At 38.5% G+C, this 11,596-nt stretch overlaps 1 protein-coding gene across 1 annotated transcript in view; it reads left to right on the top strand.

The window, feature by feature from the left end:
* Nucleotides 1-9,069, top strand: part of LOC144975743 (uncharacterized) — a 17,547-nt gene extending 8,478 nt beyond the window's left edge. Inside the window, exon 2 of the mRNA XM_078919938.1 lies at nucleotides 7,263-9,069. Coding sequence (XP_078776064.1) covers nucleotides 7,263-8,876 — 1,614 coding nt within the window. The 3' untranslated portion in view covers nucleotides 8,877-9,069. The remainder of the gene's footprint in view (nucleotides 1-7,262) is intronic.
* Nucleotides 9,070-11,596: the final 2,527 nt, after the last annotated feature.

Below are 11,596 nucleotides of genomic sequence, written 5' to 3'. Positions count from 1 at the left end.
AATTTTACGATACTTACGCACTTCTGAATCACGATATAACACGAAAATTTTGCAGAGTTAGTTAAATTTCCTCAAAAAGTTACATGAACATTGAGACTGAGCCGGGTAGGGTGAATTATCAGAAATGTAGGGAACAGATATTTTTAACCAGATTATTTACCATGACATAGAGAATTTTGAAACTCGCAGTTTGGGTTAACTAACCATTTGTACACAACTCTGCATGAACGTGGTTAGTAGCCGGAAATAATTTCTTAACCAATGACAAATATTTCAACAGTGCAAGCATATCTCCACGGATATTTGAACAGATTAGTTAGCAATTCTCGAGTATAACTGAACGTTGAATTGAAGCCGATATGTTAAATTAATTATAGATCATCACTTTTGGTAACGACGATTAGTGTAAAACCAGCGAATAATTTTACACATTGCTTATGCATATTCTCCAACTTATGAAAGTTGAACATGAGTATCCTTATGGTAGATAATCGAAGGAGTGGAGCGGCCTTAGTTGGTAACAACAAAAAATGATAAATCAATCTTAGACTCTACCCTTGACGCCGTCGTCACACATGCGATATTGACCACGTTACTAATACAATATTCACACAAAAATAAGTGGACTTGGTTCGGTGTATGGGGAATTTATTCAGAAAGGGTGGAGCAGATAGTGTACACAAATATATGAAGAAGGCAGAGACTAAAATTTCGGGAAAGTCATTTCTAGATCCCTCTCTCACCCACTTCTTGAGATCGCCGATTCGTTCACACCATCGCGAAATAATTTTGACCAGCAGTTACGCTTAATAGCCAATATTCTCATCACAAACATATAACATAGAAACGATTGAGACATTGAGTATGCTCCGGTGTATGGGGTGAATTTTTAATTCAGAAAAGTGAGTGGAGCAGGCACTTATGTTGGTAACAACAAGATATGAAGTGAGTAGAAAAGTGCCAGAAGACAATAGAGAATAAAATTTTTTTTTTTTTTTCGCGGCGGTGGTGGGGTTTGAACCTGCGACCTTATTGGTACGACAACTCCGCCTGGCAGGTGAGAGCGTGGCTCTACCGTGTGAGCTATCCACGAACACACAAAATATTCGTTTCAAACTCAAAGTCATTTCTAGATCCCTCTCTCACCCACTTCTTGAGATCGCCGATTCGTTCACCACCATCGCGAAATAATTTTGACCAGCAGTTACGCTTAATAGCCAATATTCTCATCACAAACATATAACATAGAAACGATTGAGACATTGAGTATGCTCCGGTGTATGGGGTGAATTTTTAATTCAGAAAAGTGAGTGGAGCAGGCACTTATGTTGGTAACAACAAGATATGAAGTGAGTAGAAAAGTGCCAGAAGACAATAGAGAATAATTTTTTTTTTTTTCGCGGCGGTGGTGGGGTTTGAAACCTGCACCTTATTGGTACGACAAACTCCGCCTGGCAGGTGAGAGCGTGGCTCTACCGTGTGAGCTATCCACGAACACACAAAATATTCGTTTCAAACTCAAAGTCATTTTAGATCCTCCTCTCACCCACTTCTTGAGATCGCCGATTCGTTCACCACCATCGCGAAATAATTTTGACCAGCAGTTACGCTTAATAGCCAATATTCTCATCACAAACATATAACATAGAAACGATTGAGACATTGAGTATTGCTCCGTGTATGGGTGAATTTTTAATTCAGAAAAGTGGTGGATGCAGGCACTTATGTTGGTAACAAACAAGATATGAAGTGAGTAGAAAGTGCCAGATAGACAATAGTAGAATAATATTTTTTTTTTTTTTTCGCGGCGGTGGTGGGGTTTGAACCTGCGACCTTATTGGTACGAAAACTCCGCCTGGCAGGTGGAGTCGGGGCTCTACCGTGTGAGCTATCCACGAAACACAAAATATTCGTTTCAAATCAAAGTCATTCTCTAGATCTCTCTCTCACCCACTTCTTGAGATCGCCGATTCGTTCACCACCATCGCGAAATAATTGTGACCAGCGTTACGCTTAATAGCCAATATTCTCATCACACAACATATAAATAGAAACGATTGAGACATTGAGTATGCTCCGGTGTATGGGGAATTTTTAATTCAGAAAGTGAGTGGAGCAGGCACTTATGTGGTAACAACAAGATATGAAGTGAGTAGAAAAGTGCCAGAAGATCAATAGAGAATAATTTTTTTTTTTTTTTGGGTGTGTTGTGGTTTGACTTCACTTATTGGTAGAGCCACGCTCTCACCTGCAGGCGGAGTTGGTCGTACCAATAAGGTCGCAGGTTCAAACCCACCACCGCCGCGAAAAAAAAAAAAAAAAAATTTATCTCTATTGTCTTCTGGCACTTTTCTACTCACTTCATATCTTGTTGTTACCAACATAAGTGCCTGCTCCACTCACTTTTCTGAATTAAAAATTCACCCCATACACCGGAGCATACTCAATGTCTCAATCGTTTCTATGTTATATGTTTGTGATGAGAATATTGGCTATTAAGCGTAACTGCTGGTCAAAATTATTTCGCGATGGTGGTGAACGAATCGGCGATCTCAAGAAGTGGGTGAGAGAGGGATCTAGAAATGACTTTGAGTTTGAAACGAATATTTTGTGTGTTCGTGGATAGCTCACACGGTAGAGCCACGCTCCACCTGCCAGGCGGAGTTGTCGTACCAATAAGGTCGCAGGTTCAAACCCCACCACCGCCGCGAAAAAAAAAAAAAAAAAAAAAAAAAAAATTTATTCTCTATTGTCTTCTGGCACTTTTCTACTCACTTCATATCTTGTTGTTACCAACATAAGTGCCTGCTCCACTCACTTTTCTGAATTAAAAATTCACCCCATACACCGGAGCATACTCAATGTCTCAATCGTTTCTATGTTATATGTTTGTGATGAGAATATTGGCTATTAAGCGTAACTGCTGGTCAAAATTATTTCGCGATGGTGGTGAACGAATCGGCGATCTCAAGAAGTGGGTGAGAGAGGGATCTAGAAATGACTTTGAGTTTGAAACGAATATTTTGTGTGTTCGTGGATAGCTCACACGGTAGAGCCACGCTCTCACCTGCCAGGCGGAGTTGTCGTACCAATAAGGTCGCAGGTTCAAACCCCACCACCGCCGCGAAAAAAAAAAAAAATTTATTCTCTATTGTCTTCTGGCACTTTTCTACTCACTTCATATCTTGTTGTTACCAACATAAGTGCCTGCTCCACTCACTTTTCTGAATTAAAATTCACCCCATACACCGGAGCATACTCAATGTCTCAATCGTTTCTATGTTATATGTTTGTGATGAGAATATTGGCTATTAAGCGTAACTGCTGGTCAAAATTATTTCGCGATGGTGGTGAACGAATCGGCGATCTCAAGAAGTGGGTGAGAGAGGGATCTAGAAATGACTTTGAGTTTGAAACGAATATTTTGTGTGTTCGTGGATAGCTCACACGGTAGAGCCACGCTCTCACCTGCCAGGCGGAGTTGTCGTACCAATAAGGTCGCAGGTTCAAACCCCACCACCGCCGCGAAAAAAAAAAAAAAAAAAATTTATTCTCTATTGTCTTCTGGCACTTTTCTACTCACTTCATATCTTGTTGTTACCAACATAAGTGCCTGCTCCACTCACTTTTCTGAATTAAAAATTCACCCCATACACCGGAGCATACTCAATGTCTCAATCGTTTCTATGTTATATGTTTGTGATGAGAATATTGGCTATTAAGCGTAACTGCTGGTCAAAATTATTTCGCGATGGTGGTGAACGAATCGGCGATCTCAAGAAGTGGGTGAGAGAGGGATCTAGAAATGACTTTGAGTTTGAAACGAATATTTTGTGTGTTCGTGGATAGCTCACACGGTAGAGCCACGCTCTCACCTGCCAGGCGGAGTTGTCGTACCAATAAGGTCGCAGGTTCAAACCCCACCACCGCCGCAAAAAAAAAAAAAAAAAAAAAAATTATTCTCTATTGTCTTCTGGCACTTTTCTACTCACTTCATATCTTGTTGTTACCAACATAAGTGCCTGCTCCACTCACTTTTCTGAATTAAAAATTCACCCCATACACCGGAGCATACTCAATGTCTCAATCGTTTCTATGTTATATGTTTGTGATGAGAATATTGGCTATTAAGCGTAACTGCTGGTCAAAATTATTTCGCGATGGTGGTGAACGAATCGGCGATCTCAAGAAGTGGGTGAGAGAGGGATCTAGAAATGACTTTGAGTTTGAAACGAATATTTTGTGTGTTCGTGGATAGCTCACACGGTAGAGCCACGCTCTCACCTGCCAGGCGGAGTTGTCGTACCAATAAGGTCGCAGGTTCAAACCCCACCACCGCCGCGAAAAAAAAAAAAATTTATTCTCTATTGTCTTCTGGCACTTTTCTACTCACTTCATATCTTGTTGTTACCAACATAAGTGCCTGCTCCACTCACTTTTCTGAATTAAAAATTCACCCCATACACCGGAGCATACTCAATGTCTCAATCGTTTCTATGTTATATGTTTGTGATGAGAATATTGGCTATTAAGCGTAACTGCTGGTCAAAATTATTTCGCGATGGTGGTGAACGAATCGGCGATCTCAAGAAGTGGGTGAGAGAGGGATCTAGAAATGACTTTGAGTTTGAAACGAATATTTTGTGTGTTCGTGGATAGCTCACACGGTAGAGCCACGCTCTCACCTGCCAGGCGGAGTTGTCGTACCAATAAGGTCGCAGGTTCAAACCCCACCACCGCCGCGAAAAAAAAAAAAAAAATTTATTCTCTATTGTCTTCTGGCACTTTTCTACTCACTTCATATCTTGTTGTTACCAACATAAGTGCCTGCTCCACTCACTTTTCTGAATTAAAAATTCACCCCATACACCGGAGCATACTCAATGTCTCAATCGTTTCTATGTTATATGTTTGTGATGAGAATATTGGCTATTAAGCGTAACTGCTGGTCAAAATTATTTCGCGATGGTGGTGAACGAATCGGCGATCTCAAGAAGTGGGTGAGAGAGGGATCTAGAAATGACTTTGAGTTTGAAACGAATATTTTGTGTGTTCGTGGATAGCTCACACGGTAGAGCCACGCTCTCACCTGCCAGGCGGAGTTGTCGTACCAATAAGGTCGCAGGTTCAAACCCCACCACCGCCGCGAAAAAAAAAAAAAAAATTTATTCTCTATTGTCTTCTGGCACTTTTCTACTCACTTCATATCTTGTTGTTACCAACATAAGTGCCTGCTCCACTCACTTTTCTGAATTAAAAATTCACCCCATACACCGGAGCATACTCAATGTCTCAATCGTTTCTATGTTATATGTTTGTGATGAGAATATTGGCTATTAAGCGTAACTGCTGGTCAAAATTATTTCGCGATGGTGGTGAACGAATCGGCGATCTCAAGAAGTGGGTGAGAGAGGGATCTAGAAATGACTTTGAGTTTGAAACGAATATTTTGTGTGTTCGTGGATAGCTCACACGGTAGAGCCACGCTCTCACCTGCCAGGCGGAGTTGTCGTACCAATAAGGTCGCAGGTTCAAACCCCACCACCGCCGCAAAAAAAAAAAAAAAAAAAAAATTATTCTCTATTGTCTTCTGGCACTTTTCTACTCACTTCATATCTTGTTAATAGAATGTTGTGTGGTTTTGACCGTGAAGAAAACCTTAAGAAGTCACATTTATATCATTTTAGAGAGATCGTTTTGAATAATTTTGAGTTAAACGAGCGAGCAGCAACTTGTTTTCATAAACGGCCGATCAGCGCTTGTTTACTATAGTAACGCGATTCCCAGCCAACATCAAAATGGCGGATATTTTTCTCATCGAGGCCGCTGGTTGGTTAGCCAATAAGAGCACCGTACGGTTTCCATTGGGTAAATTCCTTGCACCCAACTAACACAAAAATATATATATTTTTTTATCACTCTGACATAATAGTAAGTTCTTGCCATACATACTTTATGTAGCAAAACACAACAACACACTGTTCATTTTCTTTAAATTTTATGATGCACAATATATAGAAATTTGAATAAGACTGTCATCTGCATTTTTTTGCCAAATTGGGGCCTAAAATTTGCCAAAAAACCCCCCGAAATTTGCCAAAAAATTTGCGGAGGAAAACTAAGCGTTTTAGTAAAAATTAACTGCGATACAGAAAAAAATTATATAAAAGACAATATATTACATTTAAGGACTTGAGAAATGAAATAACTGTGATTAGCGTTGTTACAAAGATTTTAAAGGATCATTATCCGTAGAGAGTAGCTTCCCTTGGTTTGGTCCCAGGCAAAGCTGCAACATTTCTCAAGTTTCGCACTTTTTTTTTTCGTTATTTTGTTTTCGCTTCTTTTTTTTCCCCCAAAATTTGCCACGCGATTTGCCAATTTTGGGAAATTTGCCAAAATTTGCGGATCGCCCTGATATTTGCGGCCGCAAAAAATGCAGATGACAGATAAAACAAAATGTTGGTTGTATCGTAACGAATGTGACGATTTTGATATAGTTGGTAAGGAGAGGGTTAGGGAAGACTTCTTGGAGTCCAAGATTTGAGTTTTTGTCAAGATGAGGGTTGTTTAAATTGATCGATATAATGACGAGTTTTCTGGCCACATTTTTAAATACGTGTCTTCCAGAGTACGGCGGTTTACTGGTTAAGTTTCATTTCAGTGTGTTTATGTGTTTACTGCCGCTATGTGGTCTAGTGGTATGACACTCGTTTTCGGATCGGAAGGTCCTGGGTTCGAGCCTCGAGCTCGGCGCATAGTTGAGTCCTTGGAAAAGACTCTTTACTCACATTCTCTCACCGTACTCAGGTGTAAAATGAGTACATGGCCGTTAACAGCGTTGTCTTCGTCCGAAAAATTGTAATATCGCCTAACAGGCGTCATGTCCCGTCCTACATGTTAAACGTTGCTCTTGACCAGGGACCCCTTGTAAAGCGCTTTGAGCAAATTTTAGTGGATATTGCGCTATATAAAGCTCGATTTTTTAAACTGGTTTTGCGGCGCTTGCAACACATTAATTAGGTTATATCAGCGCCAGCAAAAAGGAAGAAAATGGGAGAGTAAAAATTCTAGAATTACAATTAGAGCATCCAACAAAAGGTAAGACAAAGGGGAATTGGTTCAAACAGGAAACAAATGTAGATTCCGAGAGAATCAAAGTACCTACTTAGTTTGATAGTTTGAGATCACTAAAATCCGCTCTTACATAAATATGTATATTTGAAACCCATGCATTCATCTTCGATTTCATACTTCCCCAGTTTCCGGCGCCATGGATCGTATCTTCCTTTTTGGTGTGCAACAACTTTGGCATCACAAGTGGTAGATTACTCAGTAGTCTTATCGGGAGACGACAGACTGTGCTCTTGGCCATATTCTTCTTCAATTCAGGACTCTTTCTCACATCAGTAGCTATTCGCCATTCCCTTACGGTCACGTGTGCTTCCTTTGGACTTTTGACAGGAATGGGTAGCGGCCTCTTGTACTCATCTGTCATTGCTGACGTCATCGACAAGAGTGGTGCACACGTAGGATTCTTCACGCAAACCGTCACAACCGGATACAACTTAGGAGCCGTTGTTACGAACCAGTACATTACGATGTATATCAACCCTCAGAACAATGACGTGGATATTGCAATAGGTTCTGTCTCATATTTCTCCAGGAAATCGATCCTGGATGCAGTGCCGCGGGTGTTTCTAATTTTAGGCGGATACACTCTAGTACTTCAGCTAACTGGTCTAGTATTAATACACGTTTGTCATTTCTGTGAAAATAAACGGCACGAAATCGGAGAAACAGCGAAGAAATTGTTGACAATGGATAACGATGACGATAACAACGATTGTGATACATGTAGTGATGACTTGTCGGAATTAGCTGATACAATGAGTGATTTTGAAGATAAACATAATATGACAACATCTCCACAAAACAATATATCATCCAGGGGAGATTATAAAAATGATGAAGAAGACCAAACAAGTTTGTGTCTTAGTACTTTTGTATCTAAAAATTCCGAGAGCAGAACAGACCATAATAACTCCTCACATGGTTGTTTAAATACTCCTGAAATGTATAGAAATCTAGGTAAAATTGATAAGCATATAATGTGTAATGAACGCAAAGTCCACGAATCAAATACATATTTCATAGCCAACGATAATAACCAATATGATCAATCTAAATCTCTTCCTTATAAATCAAAATTCAATATAGATAATACCTGTCCAAATGCAGCAAACTCTACAGAAAGGCAAACCCTAAAATATGATTTTGTAAACAAATCCAAAAAGACAGACGTATCTCCTCAAAGATTATTTTGTTTCAAAGCATCTTATGTTATCCTGTGCGTCATTCTGGCCAAACACATTGCCTTCAATCTCCTTTCTAATTATTACAAAACATTGGGAGAGAAATACATACACGATGACCAGTTCTTGGCCACCATTGGAAGTTTGCTCTCCCTGATGTCCATTGCAGTCAAACCAGTCTTCGGCATTGTCGTCGATAGATGCGGGATTAGAACTCCAACTATTCTATCTTTGATATCGCTGTGCATCAACTCAGCCGTGTATCCTATCTCCCCTAGAATAAATAAATGGATATTCATGGTATTCAGCCTATTATTCGAGTTCAGCATATGTGCTGTAAATGCTTGCTGCTCCCTGGGAACTCTTCTTGTGCTTGGAAAGAAATATTTCACGACGAATTATGGCTTGCTGGCTTCAGTGACAATCTTCTTGGATATTCTGGCGCCAATCATCATCCAATCTGTGTTGATGAATTATGGGTGGCTAGCTTTGTTTGCTGGTGCTAGCGTGGCAGTTCTAGTATCCTTAATTGTTTCTGTTTTGTTCTTGCCACACGTGTAAAATTTTCAAACAAAAATCCTTTGTCATGGGGATTCGATGGAAACCTCCCATTCAACTCAGGTGTGAAAGGTACCAGGTTATAGGCAAGGAATGATATTATTAGAGTGTAAGTACAAAAAGGGTGTCTAAAAGCCGACCTGTACTTTATGAATGGAAATATGGTTCCATGTGGCCTGCTGAGGAAATAAATGAAACATCGACAAATATTCAATTTCTTTTCTTAAATTTCATTCTCTCTAATAAAACGTCTAAACTTAACCTTAGTTTCATTTCTTTGCCTTAAAAAACACCCTCAGATTTTCAGCACCTAAATTACCCAGACATTATACCGTTTTGAGGTGATGGGTCATATCTATGGTCGGCGAATCAAAACTCTGAAGACCCGATTTTCACGATCTGCGGATCAAAACTCTGAAGTCTACAACTGAACTTTGCGCACCATGTTTTATTTAATATTGATGTCATCAGAGGTCTGAACCGCCTAAAATTAAATAAAACATGGTGCGCAAAGCTCGTTTGTAGACTTCATCCGCCGGTCATGAAAATCGGGACTTCAGAGGTTTGATCCACTGACCATCGATCTACGACGAGTGCTTATTTGCAGTTCTGATACCACAATTAACCAGTAGATTTTTGGCTAATCAAAACGTGAAATTTGTGACACGCCTACACACGTGCTCGGACAAATATATTTTGTTGTTTATAAACAATAACTTGCATGAAATAGACCTCTCTCTGACCATTGATATTGTTTTCATACCGCCATATGGGTGACTAGTTTATCACACGATCTTCTCGATCATTTTATAAACATTTAAATTTCACATAGTTTTCTTTGTTGGTTCTATTGATCAAGCGGTAGAACAGTGGGTATTTTACTTAGACACATGCCATTGATAGTAAAACCTGTGTAGTTCGCGATGTTTACCAATCACTGCTATTGTTAACATTATGGCAACTGTCCGAGAGGCGTGGTTTTCTAAGTGTCTATTGGTATTGGCTCATTGTTGTAATGGAATTATTCTGTTTTGTTTGTTGTTGTTGTTAAGGGTTTTACGGCGCTTGCAACACATTTAGGTTATATCAGAGCCAGTAAAAAGGAAGAAAATGGGATGGTAAAAAGTTCTAGAATTACAATTAAAGCAGCCAAGAGAAAGTAAGACAAAGGGGAACTGGGAACAAATAGGGAACAGATGTAGATTCCAAGAGCATACCACCAATGTACGAGTACTTAGTTTGAGATCACTTATAAGTCTCGTCCGGACACAAGAACAACATCCAACAAAGAGGAATACACTCAAATGCTTACATTATACATTAAAAATAACAAATATAACAATACATAACAGAGAGATGATTTACAAGGAAAAAAATATCTCCCAAAACAACAATGCATTTGACTGTTTCCCTCTCAGCCAGGGTATTGGCTGGGCCAGGACAAAACCAAGTAATCTCATTCCAAGACAAAGACAGAAAGCATGTTGGAAAACAGATATAAGGGGATAGAAGACGCAGTATGTCCCTCTCTGCCCACTATGGGAGGTCAGGAACCCCACCCAGTGCACTCGGTTATCCGACGTGTAAAAATGTTCACGTTGGTCATAATATAATATTAATATCTCACTCAGGCATTTAAAACTTTTAGTCATATAGAAATGTCCACAGGAAACCCAAATAAATGATTTTTATCTATCTCATCTTGCTTTTTCTTAATAATAATAATAATAATAATAATAATAATAATAATAATAATAATAATAATAATAATAATAATAATAATAATAATAATAATAATAATACATAATAATAATAATAATAATAATAATAATAATAATGTTTGTTTGTTGCTTTAGGTCTCTTCCAACACAATTGAGGTTATATGAGAGACCGCTGAAACAAAAAAACAAGCAATCTAACAAAAATAGTACAAATGTAAATCAAAATCATAACCTAAAGATATCATAAGCTAAATTATAAATAACCAAGAACAAACAGGCAGAAGATTTACAGAAAAAAATATCCCCTGTCAAAAATACAATCACAAACCAAAGAAGCAGGATAGGCTAGTAAAGAGAAGAAGAAACGACATCACTATCGGATCGTACACCCATGCGAACATCATAGGTATATGATTCAAGGGTGATGCTCCCATCCAACCACCCGCAATAATAATAATGATAATAATAATAATAATAATAATAATAATAATAATAATAATAATAATAATAATAATAATAATAATAATAATAATAATAATAATAATAAAATAACAATAATAATACTAATACTACTACTACCACTAATAATGATATTAATAATAATAATAAATGGCATTAATATAGCACTTCCCCCCGTTGTCACAGGTGCCAGGTGATTTATAGTGATATAAAACAAAACATATTACAGTAAGACAAGTCGTGTTGATGGAAAAATGATACGAATTCAATTAAACATCGACACAATAATCATATGATAATAGTGTATAGCAACTTATGACGTAAAAAGAGATTTGAAAGTTGTCAATGAATCCAAGCATCTCACATGTGATGGGAGCTCTAGAGTTCCAAAAATGTTAGTTGCTGGTTGTGGTGTTATTGTAATTTAGTAAAGCACTTGCTGGATTTTAGCACACACTATAATACAGCCTGCTGAAGCTGGTTGAACGAATGTATTAGTATTGGTTAGTTAAGGGTTTTACGGCGCTTGCAACATTTTTAGTT

The sequence above is a fragment of the Berghia stephanieae genome, chromosome 6 (assembly GCF_034508935.2).
Source record: "Berghia stephanieae isolate SIO BIC M18660-M18661 chromosome 6, UCSD_Bste_1.3, whole genome shotgun sequence".
Classification (NCBI taxonomy): domain Eukaryota; kingdom Metazoa; phylum Mollusca; class Gastropoda; order Nudibranchia; family Aeolidiidae; genus Berghia; species Berghia stephanieae.
Note: the sequence above shows the minus strand (reverse complement) of the source record. Positions and strands in the feature narration are given on the sequence as shown.